General features: G+C 41.5%; 1 protein-coding gene across 1 annotated transcript; it reads right to left on the bottom strand.

Moving 5' to 3' along the window:
* Positions 1-27,951, bottom strand: LOC308322230 (sodium- and chloride-dependent neutral and basic amino acid transporter B(0+)-like; the record flags this gene model as incomplete). The annotated part of the gene is made up of 15 exons (XM_080773423.1): positions 1-99; positions 385-552; positions 954-1,063; positions 1,190-1,289; positions 1,407-1,525; positions 1,817-1,942; positions 2,148-2,233; positions 2,630-2,769; positions 2,853-2,993; positions 3,696-3,828; positions 4,365-4,479; positions 4,972-5,136; positions 5,298-5,429; positions 5,595-5,739; positions 27,922-27,951. 15 exons carry the CDS (start codon positions 27,949-27,951, stop codon positions 1-3), a joined length of 1,809 nt encoding a protein of 602 aa, XP_080629549.1.

Here is a 27,951-nt window from a genome sequence, read left to right as displayed (position 1 = left end):
CTACTGCGTTAGTAGGCTGTACTTCTGGTAGCGTTCACCGCGATGGACGTCCAGGTAGGGATGCCAGTCGTCAGACGGAGAGCACAAAAACTTCACCCGCTGTGGGAGCAGGGCGACACAGGTTGGAGGTCAGGGAACACTGGCACACATATCTAAAAAATAGCAGACCTACAAGTGCGGCACGAAGTGATACGCTATCAGCTTGTATGTCTGCTATTTGTGAATAGCCAAAGTATAAAGTGGTTAAAATGATTGTGACGCTATATTAAACACATTTTGCCCCCCCATGGGGGTCCTCAGACATCCACTTTGAGAACCACTGCAGTACATCCCTTTTGTATAATTACATTTTGCACAGAAACAATCACCAACGACACAACTCACCTTCCACAGGCTGCCCTCTGCTTTGAGCAGTTTATAGATGGCGACGATGGGAATCCAGATGATGCAGAACAGAGCCATGCACCAGCCTAGCGCCAGGCCCCAGGCTGGGAACTCCACGTCTCCATAGGTAGGAGGAACGAACGGTGACAGAGACCAAATCAGGATGGCCTGTGGACAGATCAGAAAAAAGAGAGCAGCATTAACAGACAGATGTCATGCTAAGACCATCATGCTCTTAGAGACTCGGGACCTGGTACTTAAGACACGCAAAATACAGCCCTCAGTCTTTGCTTCAATCCCTGAGGACCTCCGTCAGGAAGGACAAATTGTGCTACAGTACAATGACACTTAAATAAGGGATAATGCACTATGATAAGTTATTTTGTGGTGCTGTGGTATAATAGAATGCAACTAAAAACATTGGGTGGAAAATGTCCAAAAATCTAAAGATGTACAGATGCTTTTGTGTGAGGCTGTAGTAGTAGTAGGGCACAAATACAAAAGGTTTTGCCAGACAACGACACAGTAATATAAAGGGACTAGAGACATACTACATGTACTCTACTCACCAGGATGATGCCGGGGGTGATGACAAACCAGCAAGCTCTCCACCACAGCCAGAACCAGAAGCTCTTCTTCCCTATCATCATTTCTATGTCTTCAATCAAACGGTTACCACCTGGACAGCATAACGCACGGACACGGACACACGCACGCACACACACACAAACACACACTGAGTGCAACCTCCACTCACACCTTTTTTATTATACATCTCTTCAACCTCTGTTCACATGAACAGTACCATATATGTAGAAGAAGCCAATGATCTCCAAGAGGCCAGCCACTAGAAGAACCCAGGTAGCGATAAAACTGTCCATGATCGTCACCCAGTATATTCCTGCCTGTCACACGCACACACAAGCACACAAAAGGTAAAGGTGAACAGCACAATGTATATGGTATTAGGTAAAATGACAATATATGGGGAGACATAAAATGGCACTTATAAACGGACTAACCCTTGTGACACATGGCAGGCCGAGAAAGAAGAGAACAGTACAGGTCACCACAGTCACTAGGGGGCGCCTGGATCTGAAGAATTCCGGGTAGGCATCTTGCAGGCAGGTTCCGATGACCTCTGACGACAGGAAGCAATTCATAATGACTCTAGTCCACTGTTTCCACAGAGTTATATAAACCTAGAGAGCGGACAGCTGCTACCCAACTATTCATTTCAATGGAAGTTGCTCACTGGTGTTTGAAGCACCCGGAAGGAGTCTCCTGGAGAGATCACACTTATTGTTTGGGTCTCAAGCTAATGTTTGGGACCCACTGCTCTTCTCTACACACTAAAGACAAGGATGGATCAATGACTTCTGATGGCTAAATGTCCACCTGAAGCCATGCATTGGCCAAATGTGAAACTCACCAATCCCGGCAAACTGGGAGTCCAGACCGAGAGTCAACAGCATGAAGAAGAAGAGAAAGGACCACAGGGGAGAGATGGGTAAATGGACCAGAGCCTCTGGTACGGCAATGAATGTCAGACCAAATCCTGCACACAAATACAGCTGGAATGAGGACATCATTTTAACCCATTAAGACCTGAGGCCGATTCTACAAAATGCATTCGAAATTAGTATAGTTCTCTAAATGTTTTCATGCCAAGGACTCCCAAAACGATATGTATTTGGCTGCGTGTTTGTGCCAGGGACCCCCGAGAAGACAAGATTTCATTTCCCCCCCCACATTTCACTCACCTGCTTGGGCAACCTCAGAAACATGCTTCCCAGAGACGTGAGCCATGTGGCCCAAAATAGAAAAGATGGCAAAGCCTGCAAACACACTGGTTCCTTGGAGGAGATGAAACACAAAAACAATCAGGCGTTATTATTACCAACATTCTTTACTGACAAAATGACCACCTTGGATAACTTGTAATGATCTGCTACATTCGATTGGCTATTTCATACCTCCTTGAGGAAGACCATTTTGGAAATAATGCAAAAGTTTAATCTGCTACACAGTTTGGTACAGTGGGCCAGTGGGGGCCCTTGTGTCATCTCTCTCTCAGCTAAGGGGTCTTTGGCCTGAAAAACATTGAAGACCCCTGCCGTAGCATAGCATACTGTAGTGGACCCCCCAGCACCCCTACTTCCCTCAGCCATGGTGGACAGCATATTCCACATACTGCCCATATTGCTACATAGGCATGCTCTTTATTAGTATAGTAGTATAGTACTTGCCACAGTTGGTGAGGGTTACAACCAGAGTGTCCTGAAACACGTTGTTATGGAACTTATTGTAGGAGGACAGGGCTGTGATTCCACCCCATGCAATGGACAGAGAGTAGAAGATCTGGGTCGCTGCATCTTTCCACACCTTCAATACAAATAGATAGCAGTTTTAAACGCTATTTTCATGGTGACAACTTTTGAACAAGGCTATTTGCAGCCCTATATCACCTCTGCTTCACCAAGTTTTGTCATGTTGGACTGAGAACCAATGTAGTACTCGATCCCATCTCTGGCGCCCTCTAGTGCCACGCCTCTGATCAGCAGGATGAGCAGCACCACATAAGGAAACGTGGCTGTGAAGTACACCACCTGGTGGTGGAGAGGAGAAGCACATGTATACAGTGAAGTGATGGATGTTCTCTCAGCAAAGACTAGCACAGAGGTTCCAAACGCACTTTGCACTGCCTGGCAAATTTAAGAGAAATGTGCAAAAGCCTGCAACGTTATTGACCTACATAATTTTTTTAATATACATTTTCAGGTTTCCAGCACAAGGAAGGTATACTTGCAATGAGCAAATTAATAAACTCAGCAGCTCAGCAGCACATGGTTATCCACCTGTATTCACTCCACACGTCAAACTCACAGACTGTGTGGAATTGGACAATTATGAGTTTGCTTACAGATCTATAATGTTGTTTCTAAAGTGTAACTTTGCATATTTGGGCTTGCTTCCTAAATGTTGTTTAAACCAGTGGTTCTCAAACATTTTCATGTCAAGGAAGTAATTTTCCGCATATCCCCATCTGAAAACATTTTGTGCCAGCTAGGGACCCCCGTACCAGATTTACGTTGTTAAAATGTTTCAAAAATATAAAACAAATCTACATTTCCCCCCCCCAAGATTTTTGTTGTCTACAAGCAACGTGCTCTGAGCATGTAGATCAGCTATTTTCAAATAGCCGATGTATAAAGGTTTAACGTGCTCATGTGTTAGTCGCTTCTTTCAGGCCCGTTTTCACAGGACGCAGCATGCTTATTTCTCAGATAGATAGCAGATGTGCTGTATACTTTGCCTGATGACTTGATGCCTTTGAAGAGACTTGCTGCGATCAGGATCCAACCCAGTAGCAGACAGAGGGCCAGGTGCCAGACTATGGGCCCGGTGTCATCAAGACCACTGGATCGTTGCAGGGTTACGCGACTTAGGCGAGAGAGAGAGAGAGAGAGAGAGAGAGAGAGAGAGAGAGAGAGAGAGAGAGAGAGAGAGAGAGAGAGAGAGAGAGCGAGAGCGAGAGCGAGACTTAACTGTTATTGTCATAAAGGGTGCACAGCACAATCCTTAGTCAGTCAGTGTTCATTTAAAGAGCTGTAAACAGGCAATGCCCTGTTTTGGGCATTTCCTGAGGGGAGCAGTTTTTCTGGGAGCAGGTAAACATCTTGACTGATGACACTATGGTGACCTTCACTGATGTTTGATGACATTGTCATCAGAGTCTGGATGTCATAATAACTACACCAGTCTTCTATGGCTCTATGCTACACCCTCATCAAAACTACAGCTTATTTTGCATGACTTTGAAGCCAATTTTTATGTACTTAAGAGTGGAGGTAGGGGTCCATTTGGTTATATTTGTATACTCCCAGAATTACAAATGGACAAATTGACAATACTCAGCGAATATATAGGCGTACTGTCTGTATCTTTCTTGCATGTAATGGGGTTAGGGTTTTTCTTACTCCCAGTATTGCTCGCTGGGACTCTGAGCTGGAATGCTGCCAATGCTCTCTGCTGGACAGGTGCTATTTTCCAGAGTGCCGTTGGTCACTGGCTGACCAGTCATATTGCACACATCTAAAAAAAAAGAATAGAAAAAAGGCGATCAACAGCAAGGTTACAGCAGATTCTGATCAAGTACACACAACAAAAACACAAAGGCATGCATTTAAAACGTTCTTGTGAAGGCATAATTTCTGCAGAAAAAATATTGGACCGTGCTAGAATAATTGTAAACCTGAAAGTTTTTAGTCAAAGCTGCAACCTACTGTAAATGTTTTATACCCGGACTTCTAACCTGTTAAAACCGTGGATCATCTGTGTGATTTTAGATTTTAGCTATAGATATGAATCAATCAATATCGGGTCCCAGGGGTCCATTAAAACAGACAACATTTTAAAAAAAAAGTTGATATGTTGATATCTATCAGTGTTGAACACTGAGGCTGGGGTTAGACAGGGTTGATATAGATATAGCAACATATTTTTTTCAGAAAACTCTAGCAGACAAGCTCACAGTGCGTCATTTCAGCTCGTAATGGGTTCTAAATGATGAGAGTTGAGTCGAACCTATAGGTGCGGTACCGCAGAAGGCATCAGCCCAGGAGCTGAAGCACTCACTCCACGGAAGAGGATACTGGAATGAAGCAAACATGTAGTACAGGCTGTAGGCTATGATCACGTTGTAATAAATAGACACTAGTGCGGTCACCAGAACCTCGGCAACTCCAACACCTAGAGCAGAGAAAGAAATGGAAAGTGGTTAGTGTGTGAGTGTGTGAGTGTGTGATTGTGTGAGTGTGTGTGTGTGTGTGTGTGTGTGTGTGTGTGTGTGTGAGAGAGTGTGAGTGTGTGTGTGTGTGTGTGTGTGTGTGTGTGTGTGTGTGCACGCCCACCTTGGAATAATGGCACTGCACTCCAGATGTTTATGGGGCCTTGACTGCAGAACTGTCCAATGGCACTCTCCAGGAAGTATAGAGGAATACCAGCCACCACCAACATCACAGTATAGGGGATGAGAAAGGCACCTGCCAGTCACAATGAGGTTTGAAAGGGGTGCAGGGAACAAATTAGGTTCAGGTTCCTACAAAAAGAAAAAAAATATATATCTTATACCTAAGCCTTACCCTAAGGTAGGTAAGTGGGGAACATAGAACCCAGGGAACATAGAACAAATAGGGATGAACACTCACCCCCGCCATTCTTGTAAGCCAGATAGGGGAAACGCCAGACGTTGCCAATGCCAACGGCATATCCTATCATAGAGAGAATGTACTCCCTTTTATTCGTCCAGTTTTCACGTTGTTTATCGTCATCCTTATGGTCAACATGGGGGTCCTGAGGGAATGGGTGACCCATATGTTTAAGTTCAGAGTATTGAAATGCATGTTATGCTTGTCACTTGTAGATTCCTAGTCACATAGAAGTTGCACATTCTGCTGTGCATGACTCTTTATTAAAGAGACTCTTTAGAGTCAGCATCTGCACAGGAACATCTGTTATAGGGCGGGGAGCAGCCTGTGGAAGCTTGCTGTGTAGTTATAATAAGAATCTTTATTTTCCCCAAAGGGATATTAGTCTCCACAGTCTGTTCAAAAACAATAACAAAAATCAGACCAGTCTGAAGTGAGTGGTACTGTACTGTACTGTACTGGCCCTCCTCCCTGGCCTGTGTGTGTCTGTCTGTGTGTTAGGCTGTGCAACAGTGACACTTGCGGGTGAACACGCTATAATGCTTTTTTCGTGCTTGGACAGACAGACAGACCCAGGAAACACATAGCTGTCTATAGGAGTGATTGCACAACTCAAAAATGAGACACATAACCAAATAGCACAAAACATCATACGACACAACACCAAGACACTGTATTAATGAGGTCTCCACTACACACAGAAAACCATCCCTTCACCCAGATGGCATGACTTTGAAGTAGCAATACTAGGGGATGATCAGTGTCATTTGATATTGAAACTAAGCGCTTTATTGTTCTTATCAGAGAGTACGTGTATAGTTGGCTGATTGGTGCCTGGAGATCTGATTGAGGGGTGCCTGTTAATCCTGTCAGTTAGCGGATTAATTAGAACATGGGATGCATTATGTGTGGATTGCAGGCAGGCCAAACACCTCAGTAACACACCTGATGGGGATTAAACAATTATCCACCAGAAAGAAAACAAAAACAATCGGGTGAATTCAGTGAGTCAAATCACTTCAAACTGGAAAGGGGTGCACAGTGGAGCCGGGGTGTGGTGCATGTGATGACATTATGTTTTGGCATTATGTGCACTTTGCCATATTCAAACTTTGTGTTTTTATCATAAATCAACACCCGGCCTACTTGATCATACTACAGCGTCACATAAAAGCATCAAAAGTAGTAGATCTACAAACTTGAATTACGCAGCATGTAGATTTTTGCTACATTTGAATTTGGTCCTGAAAAACGTTGGACATAATGATGTTTCCACCCGGCAGAGACGACTTGCATGAAAAGACACAGGGCAATGGGGGTGAAGGCTTAAGGGTGTTGGTTAATGCCTTGTGTGAATGTTTTATACCAGACTGGGAACAGGAACTGGGAATTTAAAAGTCTTGTAAAATGGTAGCCACCCTAAGAATGATGTGAAGAATAATGGGTGTAGTGTTCTCAAGCAGTGTATGGACTGTCAATTAACACCAAGCTAAACCACAGCCAATGAAGACAGAATCAAGGTTGGAATTTACAGTTTACTTGCATACTTCTTTGATGACTTGATGGTAACAACTGTAAAATAATAAAACAATACAAACATTCAGTGTCTGTTCTAAATTGACAGCATTGCACACCCAGGCAATTAGCAAAATCACTGTGGCTAAACCACATACACACTGCAGTGTAATTAGCAAGATGAAATACACTTGCACTGCTCTGCAGACAGCAGCAAACATTGTTTAGAATTCCAAACTTACAAATAAACATTCACAAAACATATCACAGAAAGTTACAATAACTGGATTCACCAGCACAACTTACGACATTGCATCTAAAATGCTCCCAAGCCAAGTGGGTAAGATGAGTTTCAAGCTCTGAGCAGGTCTGCCTTCTCTATGCTGGTGCTAACAGGAAGTGACTCATTAAATAGAGTTTTCAAAATAAAAGCAATGGTACACATCTTCACAATAAAGTATTCACAAACTTTGATACTCTAAACAGAAATACAACATGTTGAATAGAATTGCCTTAAAGGCAAGACAATGGGATTCCAACGGCAGCAATTCCTAACGGCAGCACATGCACAATAGCATTTGAGATGAATAAGTATATTCTGATCCCTCCCCAAAAAGGCCTATCTGCCCTGACCCCTTATTTATGATTTATACATTATGGATAATTAGTTTGGACTTTGGATATGTTTATTTGTCTCAACTGCTATGGTCTGCGTTAGCAAACTTTCATCGAAGGTGAAAATCTCCTGTCAACTTTTTGGACCATAACAAACTCATACTGTAGTACAGTAGTTGTAATGCATCACTTTACAACAGATATCAGTGCGATATCAATTGTATCAGTAATAATACAGCCATTCTTTCACTTCTTGAGGATGAGTACAACAGGAACACGGCATACATTTACAAATTATATTGCGCAATTCCTAATTCTTCGGATCACTTTTACTTTATTTGTTTATTTAGACGGGATACTGCCTGCATAATTATGGACATTGCATCTGAATGCAACATAAATACACTGGATTTAGCAAAGACGATAATTTACTGCAGTCCCCAGGGGACTCCCCACACAAAACATAAAAACAAAACAGACCACAAGACAGTGGAATACATTACATTAGGAAACAAAGCAAAAAAACATACATATATAAGAACAATGTACAAAGGTGTAAAGTGCATCTATTCTATACTACTACTATATCGTTTAGCAGCATTTTTATAGGGCAATATAGATTTGTAACTAAGGTAACTTGTACATAAAGTGCAGTATTGCTTTCAAGTTACGCTGTCAAAGTGCATTAGACATACATGTTCACAGGTTTGTTGAGTAAACTTTTTTTTAGATTGAACTTAAAGGCCTGAGAATGAACGGAAATGAAAACATGAATGAGCAAGGAGGTTACGTCCATAATTACGTTAACCTTAACAGGCGGGCCATAAATACTGTAGTTGCATGGCAATGGCGGGCCATATAAAATCTGCCCTCATTTCCACGATTGGCCCCAGGCTGGACTTTGGAAATGTTTAGTATTTGTGAGATTAGCCAAGGCCTCACAAACACATTTGTGCATGCATGCGTTTACAACTCTGTGTGTGTGCGTGTGTGTGTGTGTGTGTGTGTGTGTGTGTGTGTGTGTGTGTGTGTGCTTGCATGCATGCGTATGTGTGCGTGCGTGCGGCGCGCGCGTGTGCATGCGTGCGTGCACATGTTTTCGGCCTGCCAGAGATTAGTGATAGCAAAGTCTCATATGACTTATACTTAAAAGACAAAGCTGCAATCTGTACATGTTATGTCCTAGCCAAGATTGGAGTCCCCAAACTTCTACCACTCAGAATCCCAATTTGTTCCTACTTTTAGAGCATATCCGTGGTCAGCATATGGGCATACCAATAGATGCCAAGCCAAAACAATGGTAACACATTCTTCCAAACACACCTGATTGATTACAGAACAGGCACACCTTAGCGCACAGCCGCGGACAGAAGAAGCTGATGCCCGACGTCATTCCGGCTTTTTAGACAGCTGGTGGATGGATCATTACATAACCGCATACATTTTGATCAAAGACTTTAGGAATAGCATAATAATGAATGCCCCTACAGGAGTTTCAGCTCTATTCTAATTCATTTATGTGGGCGGAATTAACAGCAGAGAGAAGGCTTTATAATTTGACACTGCAGAGCAGAGCAAGGAGGAAGTTGTGTAAACAAATGCATCCACTCCATTAAGGACCACCGGCTCCTCTGTCACAACAACACCATTCATTATCAGGTCGTAGAAGAAGATTAGAAGAGAGCCAAAAGGAGACAGACTCCAATAGCTGTTCATCACAGTCAAAAAAGAACTAGGCTACATTTTTACTTTTATTCCTATTATATATTCAGGACCGGCGACCCATCAGTGTGAAGCTTTGCTCACACACTCCCAGTAGGTCAAGGAAGAACCTCTATACGAAATGTTTCGAATCAGCCTCATGGTGGTGCTATAACATTTTGCTTCAGGTTTTGGCCTATAACTCTTGAACTGTAGATTATATACATGTCCTTTTATGTGTTCATACTGTAGGGCTGGATAACAACTTCTTTCTGACCGTACGGAGACGATACCTCACATCGAACCCTACAAACCCTCCCGCGCACTCAGATCAGCCAACGCAGGGAAGCTGGAAGTACCTTCACTAAAAACGCCGGGACAACACTCCACACGTCCCAAACTCTTCTCCCTTCTGGCTCCAAAACTATGGAATGCACTTCCCATTGCAATCAGAACTGCAGCCTCACTCACAATCTTCCGCCGTAGTCTGAAAACCCACCTTTTCAGACTCCATCATGCCCCGTAGGACTTGCCCTATAGCCCCTTAGATAGCACTTTATGTACACTTAGATAGCATTTTATATACAGACTTATAGCATGTTACGTAGACAGCACTATAATTGCATTTTATGTACCGGTAGTCATAGCACTTTATAGTACATTATAGTATAATATAGTATAGTATGCATAGTTTATATATATATATAGTTTCATTATATAGATACTCCACTGTTACGCTCTTAGCTTACCCATGTTTCATGATAACTACTTTTTATGTATGTGATGTATGCCATGCTTTTTTGTTATTGCTTAATCTAGGGCTTGACACAAAGGTTTTAATTATGTAAAGATAGCCTATGGTTGCCGAAGTGTTTTATTTTTTTTATATATATTTTTTATCCCACGATTTTGTAACCCATTTTTCACCCCTGTGTCAAATATCATCTAATGTGATCCTGGGCTCTACACACCCTCCACCAACCTAGTCCCCATATATGGGGGACAAGGGGAGAGCAACGGACTTGAACTCATGCTTCCTTCATGCCTGAGTGTCCAAGTTGCTCCTTTACACCTGACAGGGGGAGTTTCCCTGGTTGGACGTAGCGCGTGGAAGGAACACGTTATTCCAACCAGTTCCTTTCCCCTCCATCAGGCACCCCGGCTGGCCAGGGGGAAGCAGTTTAGTGACCAGGATTACTGCATGTTTTTTGTGAGGGTACCTACCCTAGGGGACACAGGGAGTACATGCAAACTCCACACAGAAGGGCCCTTTCGCCAACCCCGCCTTCGGGTATGGGCACTGATGACGTGGAGGAGGAAACACGCCGCCAGCACCCACAGCGTCCCGAGCGGGAATCGAACCCAGGACCTTCTAGCTGTGAGGCGACAGCAGTACCAACTGTGCCACCGTGCACCCAAGTGTTGTTTTCTAAAGATTAAAACAGTTTCTATGATCCCCTATCCCACTTTCTCCAGCTCCCCATCACATCTCAACCCCCCCCCCCCCCCCCCCCCCCCCCCCCCCACCAGGGCTTGACGTACGACCCTTGAAGCTCAGTGTCACCATAAACCAGGATCTGTCAGCTGATTTGTGAATCCAATTACCCCCCCTTCCCATGTAATCGCGGCATTCAATGCCATGATGTCAAGTCAGCTGTTGTCAGTGTCTGTCTCCAGAGCATCGGCCTCCACAGAAAATCATGTCACCTAAAACCCTACAAGTTTATAGAACCCCAGGGGACGGCCCTTCCCTACAGCACAGCCATCTGTACACCATGAAATCACAAGCATACTTCCAAACTGAAGCGCTGAACAGATGGAAGGACCCTGTAAGCATAATTTAAATGCATTAAATTGATTGGTGGTGAGGGTTTTGTTTGAGGAGGTACACTCCGTAATACATGACAACAATTTGTTTACTTGCAGCCTGAGAGGAAGTACCATCACACACAGTATATATTCGGTAACTGTAAATGTCCTATTGTCCCAGTTCGCTGATTGGTTAGTTATGCAGCATGTTGAGTGCTACTGTGTGTTGAGCGCTATATTTCAATTATTTTCCTTCATAACGTTTATAATTGTGATTTCAAAATGTAGCATTTTATGGTCTCAATCTCACAGATGGATTTCAGTGGTCGAAATATATAGACACAGACCAATTTAAAGAGTTCCAGGGAAAGTGGTTTTGCTTTTCTTTTGAAATGCTATACTGATGATGTATCACTTCCCTGTAAATGCTGACTGCTTTCCATTGTTCAAGGAGAGGAAAAAAGGCAACTAAACAGATTCTGGACAACAACAGAAAAAAAAAATCATGTATGTTTCAGTGTTGCCATGTTCACTTATAATAAGCAACTTTGGGCTTGTTTTTCCTGTAATGTTGCTTTTAAATAATATTATTGTTTATATTAATATATTATTAATATATGATTGTTTAGGTTTTCATAGACCAGGGTTTCTTCTTTCTCTTGCAGAATCTGTCAACAATGGTATGTATGCAATGCAACAGACTCTGCTCTGTGCACTAAACAGAAAAATACACGACTTCCTTTGAGCCCTAACACTGAGGCCTTTAGACCTCCTCCAAATTAGAGTTAGTTAGTTAGAAGAAAGCAGTGGCTTGGACTCGGGGCCTCGGAATTGTAGTACATGTACTTGGGTCTGTGAGAGTGAGTGACCATGTTTAAACCAAATTTCCATAATGAGTCACACAGTGACACATACCCTTTTAAAGCAAAATTACCAAGTTACCAGTAGTCCATCTTATGAATACTCTATTAGCAATGAGGGAAATTCTAAAGATGTCTTGGGGACAGACAAAAAGAAGGCTTTCATGATTTCCAGGCGAAAAAGAGTCATTCTCATTCACTGAGGGACGTCCTCTGAAAAGAAGAATTGTATGAAAATCTTGGAAATCTTGTGTGGCTTGAGACGTTCGAGTCCAATATTTAGTTCAGTGAGCATGGAGCTAAATAATGGTTCAGAAGCTGCGTTCAAGTTCACTCTTCCATTGTAATCCAATTAACCTGGTTCTGGTCTCCTAAAAGTTATACTTCACACAGATACAGGAAGTAAACCAGAGATGGTGAGTCTTTTGTCCTGCTGGATCTTGCTCCATTTTCACTACAGGGGAACTGGTCGATGTACCTTAGTGTAAGGAAAGATGTATGGTTAAACCCTGCGTATCCAGAATGATATACATAATAAAACGCTATTAAACGTATTAAACGCTATGGAGATTCCTCATATAGAGTGAATGTCCCTCATGCAATAAAGGTCATTTCTAATAAACACTGTAATAAAATCCCCACTGAAATGCAACCATGCATTCATTTGCATGCGTGGCCAATAACATTCAAAATGAAGTCAATAACTAAATGTGGTTTTTCTCCATTATCAAAGGTTCTGTTAGCCAGCTGTTGTTTTAATGAATTACAACTGGGAAAGCATGTGTCATTTTAGCTAAAATAGCAGATATACAAGCTTAAAGCAATTTTTAAAAACTCAAATCATTGCTTCTGGGGATCCCAACCAAATATTGTGAGATCGGGGTCAACATATCATGGGCCTCAGGTCACAATGGGCAAAATGCATGCTCAGTGGACACTGGCACATTGCCATTGTGAGATGCAGTGTCATGATGCACCTCTCAGGTAATCCGTCATGGTCGGTGCTGTACTGCTTCCAATTGTTTTTTTATGTCATTTCTGGAAAGGGGGGGAAATGGCAGAATCACAACAAATACTCACAATAAATTTGTCTCCCAAGAGAGCTGGCCACTATATACAACAAAGAAAAGATGATAGCCAACAATATTACTGCTGAAGGGATCATACAGTAGTATCTTTGGTACGGGCCACATAAGAGAACTCTCCACTCTCCACTCACCCACGAGTATGGGAAAGCAGATCTGTGTTGATAATCAGCATTTGGGCACCAAAGCCGCTGACTATAGGCTACACAGTTTAGGACAACAGACTTATTAATCAAGTGTTTCTTAAACCTTTTACATGTCAAGCACCCCCAAAGTTAATGGATTATTTATATAGTGTATGTCTTATTTGACTTTGACTTTTGACTATTTTATTTTTATTTATTTATTTATTTATTTATTTATTTATTTATTTATTTATTTATTTATTTATTTATTTATTTATTTATTTATTTATTTATTTATTTATTTATTTATTTATTTATTTATTTATTTATTTTACTTTTGACTATTTTATTTTACTTTCTTTGTTTCCTAGAATTGAACAAACTTTGCTCAGTTAAAACAAAGTATTTCTCTTAGTTGTTATTTATTATAAATAATTATTGTCAGACACTCCCTAGAGAGTGTGTGTCAATGTAGGTTATTTTCCAGACACTCCCTCCCTATGTATGTAGCATTCATCATGGAAGTTGACAATAGTTGTCACTGTCAGTATAGGCCTATTGTCAGGGAGTTAAACATACTGCTAACAGTTAAAACACATTTGTGTCAGTTGAAAGAGACAACACTATACTATATCATCATCATGACAAACTGCTTGGGAGTTTTCTTTCCAACTGATTGGTGCAGGACTGGACAGGTGAGTTAGCTTAGCTCTTAGCTCAGCTCTGCTTGGAACATAGCATTGATTGATAATGACATTAAACTATACTGTACTGTACTAGAGCTTAACTGCCTATAAAGTGTGTGTGTGTGTGTGTGTGTGTGTGCGCACACACGTGTGCACATTATGTAGCAGAAATAACAGATTTACAAGCTCATAGGCTGTTTTCTTCTTTTGCTACTTTTCTGAGACACTGTTGTATGACAAAGTGGGGCAATAATTTATGAAAATAAAAAATAACATTGAAATATGGAGATAAACGTTTTGTATACCGGTATACGTTTATATAACAATTACTCTATGCATAAAACATCAAATGTAAAAATACTAAGTTTTGAGAAATCTTCACATATACACCTATAGACTACATCCCCCTGCACAATGTAGATTTTGTAGTCAGACCTGATAGTATGTTGGAAGCAAGTTAAAATACTACTAAATCCTAATACTTCAATAAACAGAGAGGATAGTGTCGCAGTCCCGCCCCCTTCGAGGGCACCGGAAGCGAATTTCCAATTAATTTTCCCTTAGACGTTTCAGAAAGTATTTATTTAAAGACCGTTTAAGCCTCTGACAAAGCCAACTCGGATGATGACAAATCGTGACAATAAACACAATTTTTTGGGCCGAACAAATCATTAGAAGGAAGAAAACAACACTACTACAACACTTATTTTCTTAATTTTTTCTTCTTTCTAATTTGTCCGGCCCAAAAAAAATGTGTTTGTCATGATTTGAGTTGGCTCTGTCCGAGGCTTTAAAAGGTATTTAAATACTTTTTGAAATGTCTATGGAAAAATGAATGGCGAAATCTTCTGGTGCGAAATCTTTTTTTCTTTCTTTCTTTCCTACAGGAGCCACGGTGATGACCAAAGATGACAACATTGCAGAGTTTGACAATGTGGCAGGGGTGTTGCAGGAGCCCACACCCTCTTCCTAAATTCCTCTTCATTATAGTCCTGGACTGTCGGTGGAGCGGAGGAAGAACTTGGCTTCACTACTGTTAACAGACCTAGATTTAGGCTAGATTATTCATTACAGATGGCAACTGCTTGACCATGTAGAGAAGGCACAGTGCTCCTGTCCTGACCAGAGTTGTGTCGGAGTGTGCCAATAAGGTTTGCCTTGTGGTATTTGCCAAGAAAACTTTCTTCTCTCCTATTCGGCTGTGAGTGCTGGACCCTGAAGCCAAGTCCCTGACCACTGATGTGCTACAGTCAGCTCTGCTACACCATCTGTATGGGATGTGTGGCTAGTGGCTACCAATTGGGAGTGAGAAGTTGGCAGCCAGGAGAATGAGGTCGGTTGGTCACTGCAATTGACACCAGGAGCTTCCAGGAGTTTGATCGTGCATCACTTATATTACACAACTGATCAAGGTAGGAACCTTTCCTTGTTTTCCTTGTTCTTTGTTTTGGCCCCTTTTTTTTGCTGCTTCTGCTTGTGTTGTATGCGGTGTGTGATTATGTGATTCAAGCTATTGCTGTCATTTTGGGACCCAATGACTGGGTGGCAATGAAACATGTTCAGTGACTGTTTCTGGCTCTGGAATTGAATGCTGAGGTAAATCTACAGTTTGTATGTTGTTTTGTTTCTGCTGATGAAGGTGGTGAGTTGTGACAGGTATACCGTACATTGTGTACAGTACTGTATGTGGCTCTCGGTGACTCTGTCACTTAAATTATCCTATGTGTGAGTTTGCAGTTTCCTTTTGTAAATTCAAGCTAGAGGATCTAAGAGGCAGTAACAAATTATATTTAAAGGTTATGCTCAGTTTAAAGTGCATGCGGTGGTATTTGGTATCATCCAGGAGTGAAATATGGTAGCACCAGTACCAAGTCTGACTTGTCTGATGAGCCACGGTTCTGTTGGTCTGCGGAACAGGAGGAGAAACTCTTTAAAGAGTTCCTCTTTAATGTGTCCTCCTGTATACCTCCATGGAGCTGCTGGTGCTTCACGGACAGAGTCAGCAGAGCAATGAAACATATCGTTGCTGTCTTGCAGAAATCTCCATATTCTAACTTGTTGTGTTTTTTGTTGTTTTGTTCAAAAGCCTAAAAAGTAGCATGTCCACAAGCTCGAAATGGGGTGCTGAGCCAGGGCCCAGGCCACTTTAGCTACTTTAAAATTTTAATCCTGAAAAGTAACAGTTTCCACCCATGACACACCCCCACAGGGAGTGCAGTGCCCAGCTTTGAGTCAGTCGGACACACGGTTGTCCAGAACTTTATTACTTAACCAGTCCACTTTTCACAGTCAAATGCACTCTTCAGACACAGGCAGACAGACTGATACAGAGATCTCCATATTATGTGACTCAGACAGACGGTTGCTATGACAATATGTATTGCATACTACAGGTTCCCAACTTGCATTGTTAATTTGTTGGGTAATAAGTAGGGCGGTGGCCGACGGGCACAGGTCTAGTCTTCATATAATTGGTTCCCACTCATGATAAAATGCTAAAAGTTTTGATGAGCGCTAGCCCCTCCTGTGTGTGTGTGTGTATAGACATTTCAAAACGTATTTATTTAAAGACCTTTTAAGCGTCGTATGAAGCCAACTCTTGTCGTGACAAATCATGACAACACACACAATATTTTGGACCAAACAAATAATTACAAAGAAGAAAAACAACAAAAAAAGTGTTGTAACCTGCCGTTTTTTTCTACTTTCTAATTCTAAAATTGTGTTTGTTGTCATGATTTATCACGACAAGAGTTGGCTTTGTCCACGGCGTAAACGTCTTTAAATAAATACTTTCTATGAGTCTATGAGGAAAATGAACGGGATTTCTTTTCCGGGTCTCTCGAGGGGGCGGGACTGCAACGCTCTATAGGGGCCCTATTTAGTGCAAGTTAGTGCATGTCCAACTCCTGTCCTTCGTGTCCCAACTTTGATAGTTAAATGGCAGATAATGTCAGAGCAAGGTAGGCACCATGCAAGCACAAAGAGGTTAAATTCTGAATCAATCACACATGGGTTTTGGGCATAACATAAATTACACACACACGGCGAGGGAGGACCAAATATAACCAATTAAGGCACCGACCTGTTCATCAGGAGCAGAGATTGATAATATGTGTGAGTCTGGGGCAATGAATGCATTCTGATAATTAGATTGAATCTAATATAAGCCTAGCATGGTCTATCTGGAGAGTTTCCCCAGTAACATGAATATTGATGATAATGGCTTTCATACAGAGCATATAATAATAATAATAAAGGCTCTTTCTTAACCTCTATAGCTAAACCCCTGTCACCAGCAAGGGCTTCTCGCCATCAGTCACAGCCACAAGGTCAATTGAGTCGACTCAAACCAGATACAATATACCATCAATACAGTCACAAGGATAATGAAAGAGAAAATGATTGTTCCCTTTATAATGCCACAATTAAGTCCTCTCTGCGGAAAGGACAAGCAGTCCATGAGGACAAGACAGTGGGCGCTGCTATTTGTTCATGTTACCTGGCAGCAAATGTGCATAAGCATCGCTTACAATAGGCCTAAACATTAACACACGGCTGACAGCGGTGTCTATCAGACTCGGACGCTCTCAGCAGATAGCAATGAACAGCACAGAATACTTAGCCGAGACACACGTTGTTTGGGGGGGATGCTATAATAGGTGAACATTTGGCAAAAAACTGTAGATTAACAAGATCCTAGAAGCTTGTAGATTGGTATTTTTTTAGGAAAAAGGCGGGGGGGAACTACAGACCCCTGGGGGACCCTGGTCAAGGGTTTTTTAAGCAGTGTGGAAAAAGTAATTTTTTGACAACTTAAACAAAAACTTTTGGTCATTTTATCATCTACTCAGGCAGTTTTTAAGTTGATTCAGTTTTAGATATTTGATATTGATTTTAGCTGCCCCGTCCCCTTCCCATTGTAACTTCAAACTTTCAAAGTCCATTTTAACACAATCGATGCCGGGATTCCTTCAATATAGAAGCTCTGGGGTGCCGGAAAGAGCATGAGTTCAAGTCGTTGCACTCCCCATGTCCCCCATATATGGGGACTAGGTTGACGGAGGGTGTGTAGAGCCCAGGATCACATTAGATCATTGACACAGGGGTGAAAAATGGGTTACAAAATCGTGGGATAAAGATAAAAAGTACTGTAGTAGAAGTTCTCATTGTGCAGAATGTCCCGTTTTACAATGTATCAACAATCTTTTGAAAATAGCCGATTAAGCTCACAATGCCTCGCATCGCAATGCATTGTGAGCTTGTAGATCTGCTATTTTCAAATGGCCGGAATATATATGGGGCTAAAGTGGTTAGTGTGTTTTGTAATAATAATCAAAATCTACAAAGTAACTAAAGTTTCCAAATAATAGTAGTGGAGTAGGCCTACAATATTTTCCTCTGAGATGTAGTGGAGTAGAAGTAAAAGTACTTACTTACAGTAAGTACAATACTTAAGTAAATTTTACTTTCCACCACTGGGTACTTAACCAAACCATCAATTCTGCACACTCAGCGTCGCTGCGTCAGTTTCTGCATCCCATAATCGTCATGCATCAGAAACACTGCAGATTCATTAGCATCACTTCCCTCACTCTGGAACATTCCCATGTCGGTCACAACCTGAGAGGAAAGCATTATGGAGATGGTATGAATCCAGCCCAGCACATTTTGCCCCAACGTTTTCACTGAGAAAAACATTACTTGATAATGTAATGTTGTCGGAAACGTTAATACAGAACGTTAGGCTTGGGAGACAGGGTTGACCTCACATGCTCACCAATTAATGAGTGCACGTCAGAAGCACTGAACTTTTCACTTTCTCCCTTCCTCCATTTTAATTCAGTCTGAGCCGCGGGAGCACCACAGAGACGCCATGATCCTCATCCAAGGTCCAATTAGTCGATAGAGAGAGAGAGGGAGGGGCTAGTAATATGAAACGGACTGACCAGAATCTCATCTCAAAGAACCAAAGGCCACAGAGTAGAAAATGGGCAGACCTGTATGGCCGGCTCATGCTCTAGACAGCTCGTGCTTACTCTGCCTATTACGATCTTGCACCCGTTAGTAGCGCAGGATAGGAATGTCTGCCTGAATTGAAATCGGCAAACTCGGCAAATCGTCACTGATGGGCATAAAAGGTAACCTGACGCTGCCAGATGAGGGCGGTATTGGGGAAACATATTCCCCAACACAACACTCATCTGGGATCTCTGACGGAGTTGAGCCCTGAGTCAGATCTGCTTCGTACCGAACCAATCAGCGTGAGCTATGTGCGAAACCGGATGTGAAGCTATATAGACACGTCAATATGATTGGTTGTGTTTGCACGCCCACACGGTGATAGACAGACGCTCCCATCCAATCATCTACCATGTATCTTGAAAAAAAGGAACAGCCCCGTCATCGAATTTGCTTCCGCGATCCCAGATCCCAATAAGCTGTGAAACAAATTTGTGTAGCAAGCTTTTTGGATCTGGCAGCGTCAGGTTACATAAAAGGTGCATGTCCTAAACTGTTACTGACCACGTGTTCCATTGGATCAAATGTACTTATTATTTAGTCACAACTCACAAGCTCTTCATAATACTTAATATTAAATTTGTTAAATTCAACTCTCTCTCTCTCTCCCCCCTCCATCCTTTTATACAATCTCAATCTCCTCTCTCCCTGCTGCTCCAATGCCTACAAACCTGTTATTAATCTGAAGCATGTCAACCTTTTTCGTTTAAGTGAAATGCTGGGACTCGTAACACTCATTTCACAGTGCCACTCACCTTTATAAGCGTGTGGCTGGTGTAATAATATACTACACTCAGTGTGCACTCTCTGACTACTGAAAAGACTGAATTGTCTTTTCAGTTGCTTTTCAGGGTACAATTGCACTTTACATGAATTACAAATGAGTGTTTCGATTCATCTGTAAAATGAATGCATTTCTGTGCATTGGACACTAGAGGGAAGATTGACTAGACAGATGAAATGAACCGTGACAGATGAACTGAATCGTGAGTGACAGATAGTCCCTCCGGGTGGGTATACAGTATCTCTCTCGCTCGCACACACACACACACACACACACACACACACACACACACACACACACACACACACACGCATTCAGTTGAAGTGAGACCTAATAAACAACCCAGGGACCCCAGTTAATGTATTCTGTGTTTGCTCAAGGACACTGCGCCTGCGGACGACTGAGTAATAAGAGAGCTTTGTCTTGACCAAAGAAAGAAGCCAGGCTAGATGAGGAGAATGTAATTCATCTACTATTTACTTTGCCACGACCTCCCTGCTTAGAGAGCGAGAGAGAGAGAGTTCTGATACGTAGCTTTGACTGCATCATTAACATTCATTGAGGAGAAGAGGAAAAATAGAAAACACCAGAGGTACAATATAAAGAATCTCTTAACTCATATACTGCCACCTGCTGGACGCACAGCCAACCTCAGACTGCCAAGGCGATTTAAGGGCTGCACACGCAGGACCCATATCCTGTTTTGGGCTTCCATCTTAATGCTAAATAAATAACGTCAATGCTGGCGAGCTAAAATATAGCCATCCTTGCTCTAGAAAGATCCAAACCATGGAGAGCTCCGTAGATTAGGAGTTATTCAGCTTTTTAGTCAGCCTGTCAGCGTCCGGTCGGTTGACGGCAGCGTGGTTGCGCAACCCAGTCGAGGATCGCTAAAGAAGAAAAGGCCAAGCCAAAATAATAATGAAAAAATAGAAATCAGCGATCCGGTTTGATATCAATAATAAAGCTTATCAGATGGAGCATTCCGCCAGAAGCAGTTGCTAGTTCGATTCCCTCTGGCGGAACGTTACGTCACAAGCAGTAGGCCTAACTAAGTCTGTTAAGTGAGTGAGAGGGTTGTGAGAGACTAATTGATCCCCTCCAGTCAGATTCGCTGCATCAGTACGTGATGTTGGGAATGATCAAAATGATTGATCGCCTCCAAATTGTTTATACTCTGCATCAAGAATGATCAGTAAAATTCAGCAGTCCTCAAATGTTTTCATGTCAAGGACCCCCCAGATTGATGTATGTATTTTAATTTGCTGCGATTTGGCTGACCCACATACAAGATGTGTTTTTTTTATTACAGATTTACAAGCTCACAACATGTCACGACACAAGCTTGTAGATTGGCTTGGTTTAAATTGGTTCAACTAATAGCCTATTGCCGATCCCACATTGAGAATCACTGGGAATAATTGATCCTCTGCAGTTGGGATTATCTGCATTAGCAATGTGATGTTGTATTGAGTAATTTATCCTCTCCAGTCATGATTGTCTGTATCAGCAATGTCATTCCAACATTCCCAGATCATGGAAAATGTCAGAGATGCCCAATAATCAGTGGTGCAAAGTAACGAAGTACAGTTACTCAAGTACTGTACTTGAGTACAATTTAGATTATTTTTTTACTCAAGTATTTCCAATTTTCAGTACTTTCTCTTCTACTCCACTACATCTCAGACAAATATTGTTATTTTACTCCACTACACTTATTTGAAAACTTTAGTTACTTCGTAGATTTGGATTATTATTACAAAACACAAATAGTAAAAATACAAATACATTAACCACTTCTGCCCTTAGTGCCCTATTGGTATATACATTTCGCCCATTTTAAAATTGACGATCTACAAGCTCACAATACAATGCATCACGGCACATTGTGAGTTTGTAGATCTGCTTTTTTCTAAAGTTTATTATACATTTTGTTGCGGCGGTTTAAAGGCCGACGCGAGGAGCTAAACATGAGAGTAAATAGACGCTTGTATGACGCGCACGCAATGAATCCAGGTCCATTCCAGTTGTAAGTTTGACCATTTATTATTTTATTCAGTCACCACACGTATTGAGTCACAACAGTTCCCAGGCTTTTAGCTATAACTGAACGTGGTTGTTACTGGTGATTTGAAAACATTAAATGGGAGTACTTTTGGTTCTTTTGAAGCCAATACATTACTTTAGTCAAGTAAATGTAGAATTTCCGTACTTTCTAGAGTATTTCAATATTGACTACTTAAGTAAAAAAAAAAATCCGAGTACTTTTTTCCACCACTTCCAATAATTCCTCTCTTCTCCTCGTGAGTAGGCTACTATTAAATAACCTCTGGCTAAACCCACAATAAGAGCTTTACATTCCACATCGCTGGTGGAAGCTGCCTCTTCAAGTTCAGTGCTTGAATAGGGTTGACGTCTCATCAGAAATGAGTTTCTTGGCCTCGAGTAAAAGTCAAATTCAGTGTGCAGGGAAATGTCAACCATAAATCATACAGACCTCAACCAACAAGACACTGGGATGTGATTGACGAGTGACATTTAACTTATCAACTCAATCCCAATGTGCATTTAACATCTTTAAACCTCATCACTGTGCACTTTACAAGACACTACACACACTTCCATTTCAGAAAATTAATTAAATGACTTGCCTCTGACCCTCTGCCATTTCCTTCTATCATGGCTGTCCTTGCCTCCATTTCTTTCATAACGTTGTGGATTTTGAACCATCAATATCAGTGCCATGTTTTTGGACTGGCTTGCAGCTGGCTAGGGTTAGGCATGGGTTTGGTGTGGATTAATAGGTTTTTAATTAAAGTTAGGCACCGTTACTACGTTTATTGGTGTGGTTAAGGACTGCTCATGAGCACCATCGATGGCTATAGCCTTTCTTTATGGTACTGGTAAAGGTCAGATGGGCGGGCTGTTCAAGTATCTTATATATCTAGTAAATCCAGCCCTCTCTCTTGAAGGACCACTTCACCACTTTTCAACCTATCTTCATATAATAGGTCCTCACTAATAATCATGATAAAATGGCACAATTTTTTTCATCTCAAGTCTGTGTCTCATAGGAGGGCTGTGGGCACCATGCAGTGATATCATCAATGGGGAATCCAAACCAATAGAAACTGCAGGCTTTCTAGTCCTGAAAAGTTGCAATGTGAAAATGGAAGCTATCGTTCTCACGATAATAAAAATAACAAAAATTTGTTTAAAAAAATATCTGCCTAATGATGATGTCACTGGTGGACAGGTTTCTAATCTGAACTGCCCACAGCCCTTGTGCCATTTTATCATTTTATTAGTGAGGACCTATTATATGAAGATAGGTTGAAAAGTGGTGAAGTGGTCCTTTAATTGATTGTCCTATGGTTGGCCACATACACACTTGAATCCATCTTTAGCCTAGTGGATTGTTTGGGTGGGATCATTTGGTCCTTTGTTTAGTTGCCACTCATTTGTTACATGGAACTTTTGTTGGACAATGAAATGGTGACACATGATTTATTCAGTTAATGAGTCCCCACTGACACATTGAAGCTCTGTCAGGCTTTCACCCAACACAAGGAACCAACAGCGCTGTGCCAGCAACAGATGTCTGAAGGTGTATTTACTATTTATATACACAGACACCCAGATGTAAACACATAGAATAACAAAAACGCTGAAGTGGTCTAAAGAGACATTATCTCAACGATGCATTTCAGGGAATAATTCTAAAGCTTTTTATTTAGCAGGAGCTAGGGTGCAGTAAGATGGTAAAATAATGACAGACATGACAGAAGACATGAAACTTCAGTGAACCAAATGACAATACCACCTGACACCACCCACAAAACATATTTTAATGAATAATAGTTAGGTTTTGACCTGAGTAGGCCTATTTGACCTGAGCAGTGAGCTTTCTTTTCTACATAAGCATAGGCAATAAAACAAGTAGTAATAATAATAGTGATAATAATATTATTTATATAATGCTTCTCTGAGTACTTAAAGACACTTTTCAAGGAGAACATGAGAAAACAAATAAAAACAACTTTATTAGAGAAAAACTAGGACTATGGAATAAAATTAATTCAAGTGGAATGAGATAGCAATATTCTAGAGGTGGGTTTGAATTTATACTGTAGGTGGTGGCATGTCTCTGACTTTTTGGAAGTGCATAGTTTTGACAGGTCTGCCTGCTGTGGACGGGGAAACCCTGACCATTAAACACGGGCAGACGCAACGATACAGTCTATCATTCATTGTTAAAGCTCCAAATGATATTCCCATTCGTCTTTGTGTCTGCCCGTGTAAACGCAGCAGGATCTGTCCGTGCACCCCGTCTGCTGCTCGTGTGTTGTGACTGTCGCAGCGTCACTGGCTGCTGATGCATAGTCAAAGAGCGTCATAAGCATGCGCCCTTCCTGCGCTGGAAGTAGCAGATCTACAAGTTATCTACCCGTCGCAATGCACAGCGCTTTGGGCTTGTACATCTGTGTTTTTCCCGCAGTTTAGTTGAATTATATCGATTCACAACTTTAGGACCACTAGTACTACTACTATTCGGTGATATCTTTTCGGCCTATTTGAGCCGAAACCGAATAGGCAGAAAATAAACTTTTAGCCCTTTTCGGCCGAATATTTTTGGTGGCCGAATTTTCGGTGCATCCCTAATTATTACAAAAGTAACCACTCCACCCTATACATTTCGGCTAGGGATGTCCCGATCGGATCGGGTGATCGGAAATCAGGGCCGATCACATCATTTTCAAATGATCGGAATTGGATCAGGAGCCAAACACATGCCACATGACATCCCTACCCTAGTATCAATATTATATCCATATCATGATATTAGACTGGAAATTGTCTGTGATTTGGGATATTGTACTATTGTGATATGGGATAACCGTGTTCTATATAAAATATAAATATCGGATCTGTAAAAATCGGTATCTATTGGCAGATGCTTAAAATCAAATGATCAGAATCGGACCGGGAGCAAAGTTGATCAGGACATCCCTAATTTCAGCCATTTGAAAATGGCCGATCTACAAGCTCACAATACGACGCATTCTGAGCTTGTACAATAGATCTTCTATTTTCAACTAATATGCTTTTCCTATTTGAAAACAACGAAGCACTGAGAAAATTGTTGCGCCTTTTTTCGTCCTTTTTTTCCAACTTGACTACGGTAACGGTAGTCTCAATAACATAAGGGAAACTTTGACAGAAAAAGAATAGAAGTAAAACTCCTTAGACTGAGACTTAAGAAAATATTTTTTATTTTATTTTATCATGCTCATAAAGTGCTCTGTGCTCAAAGTGCAATTAAAAAGCAAACGTTTCGGTCCTAAGACCTTCGTCAGTGCTATATGATCATATAACGGGACAATCTGCATATTGAGTGCTTTTACTGTTGGTACTTTATATGGTATGTTTTTACTTTACTGCAGTATTTCCTCTCCACACTAAGCCCAGCAGTAGCTTAAATCAGGGCATGAATAATTCATCCACTATAGCAGACACCATGAATACTAATTCATAATGCCCAGCACTATATAGAGCTATAGAATGCTAAAATGGCAATATGAGTGTGAAAATAAAAATGTAATTCCACAATAGCATTATAATTGCCCACATATATGTGTTATTTGAGTAAAACTTTTAATTAAAATTGAATAAACCAAAGTGGCCTAATAGTCGAGCTGAGACGTACAGTACGTGTCTCAAAGGACTACACAAAGGTCATTGCATTACAAGGCAAAGTAGCACCATTATGATTCCTGCCACATGCAGAAATCACAGCTTGTACTTAAGTACAGTACTTAAGTAAATATACTGAGTTACTTTCCACCACTGTGTGTGACAGGACTGTGACATTTTTAAACTGGATGCCAGACAGAATCAGTGTTGCAATAGCCAACAAAGAACACCTTAGATAAATCTCTGTTTAATAAGAACATAAACCAGTGGTTCCCAAACCTTTTCATGTACTGTAGGACCCCAAATTGACACAAATTAGCCTGCGGACCCCCATTTGAAAAGATATGCCAGAGACCCCCTTAAGAGAAGATATTTACGGCTCTTCTCAACCCGTTTAATTTCAAGAACCCCCAGTTTGACATGCATTAGGCTACGGACCCCCATTTCATGGCATTTCTATCTCTGAGACCCCACATTTATATTGTAAAATCAATGTTATGATTTAACCCTAAGAGCCTGAGACCTTAACGGGTCCATTTGGTTCCATTTGTACACTCTCAGTGTCCATTTGGTTCCAAACTATCATTTAGCTGGGGACCCCCTGGAACTCCCTCAAGGACCCCTGGGGGTCCCCGGACCCCACTTTGGGAACCACTGACATAAATAAAATACTAAACACATTAGGATATAGGTTGTACCCACGTAGGCCTACTATTACTTTTTTGCTTTCTGTTCCAAGCTTCAGCAATATACCTTGCACTCCTGAAAACAGTGTTATTCTATTTTAATTTTTTTATAAATATTTTGGGTTTAAAAAAAAAAAATCCCCTCCCATGTGGGGTCCTTGTTCATGTCAACATTTGTGATACATAGATATAGACACCCCTCATTTCCCTCCCGTCCACCCACTATACCCACCCACTCTTCCCCAATGCAGAGACAGAATGGCCTGTATGCATGCTGTTGTTCACAGTGCCATATAGTCCTCTCTCCTGCTTCCTTGCATACAGTGGTTATGGTAGAGAGCTGTCCGCTCATCTGTTTGGTCCAATTGACTGATGGGTTTCCAAAATCTGCATCCACCAAAGCTATTAACTGGCCTGCTGGAGCGAAATGACTATACTGTTCCCAGAGTGCTGTAGTTGGCTCAGCAACAATTATTCCTGCCTGCTATAGTCTAGGCCGGGCCACCATGACCAAGTTAATTTCTTACCACACAAGCACAAACACAAACCCACAATGTGTATTGTGCTGACACACACAAAACAAATGAAAACAAATATAAGAAATGAAACAAATCACAGTTCAAGCGGTGCAGAATGCATAATAGTCTAAATGGTGGTGTAATGTGTTCCAATGACTCTCAATGTCCACACACGTGTACAAGTTTCCATATATGACAGGTGGTGTGCAAGAACAACATTAATTCACCTCAGAGATGTCATGTTGTTTGTTCTCATGTAATATGTTTTCAAGTTTAAAATGTTCCACCAAGTTGGAGTCAGGAAATTCGAAAGCATTTTTGTTGCTGTTCTCCATGAACATAATAGCAATGATACTGAACTGAACTGTTATGGACGGAGCATGGATGTAATCTATAATATAACAGCAAAGCCAGTGGTGTAGATTGTAGAAACTACTTAACATATACAATCCCTCTGCAATACTGTTTGTAACATCTGTTTATATATTATTCCTGGCCGCACCTGAGTCTCATGAGAGAAATACTGTCTACTGTATGCAGTGTCAGTGACAGGCTGAACATTACAGATGCCTTCTGGTCCTCTGTGATTCCCCGGTCCAACACACTGCTAGCTATTTCCCATAAGGCCCTGTAGACAGTAGACACACAAGAGACCTAGAGCAACAGTGATGTATGACAAAACAAAAGAAGAACCAAGAAGGAAAGGAGAGCTTCTTCACATCAAGAAATTCAGAAATACAGTACATGTACAGTATATGAAGAAAACGTGTTCACACACAACGTTACACATTATGCAATGGAACTCTGTTTTTCATAACCCGTGTCACAGATATTTAAATGCCTATATGTCTGTTGTCTCGTTTCGTCTATGCTTCAGGGACTAGTTTTCTCAGTGGACACTTTGATGCCCTTCTGTAGGGTCATACTAACTAGATTTTCCTTGGCCTGGTTGGTGGGAATGTGCGTGCGAAGATTCGCCAGTGGTAAAGGGTGTAAGAGAGTACTGTGTGTGTGCGTGTGTGTGTGTGTGTGTGTGTGTGCGAGATTTTCTCTATATTGGGTAGTTGGCATACATGCAGTAGGTCCCAATAGCCTAGCTACGTTTATAAACGTATCTGTCAAGAAAATAATTAAAAAGCTCACAGCAAACAGGCGGCCTGCTGGTCCGTGGCCAGTCCACACAGCAGGCCGCCTGTTGCAGTGTTTATCTGGGGAGACAGGCCTTACCATGCCAGAGACGGCAGCACAGAGCTCCAT

Source organism: Protomyctophum bolini, assembly GCF_963924005.1.
Source record: "Protomyctophum bolini genome assembly, chromosome: 10".
Lineage (NCBI taxonomy): Eukaryota > Metazoa > Chordata > Actinopteri > Myctophiformes > Myctophidae > Protomyctophum > Protomyctophum bolini.
Note: the sequence above shows the minus strand (reverse complement) of the source record. Positions and strands in the feature narration are given on the sequence as shown.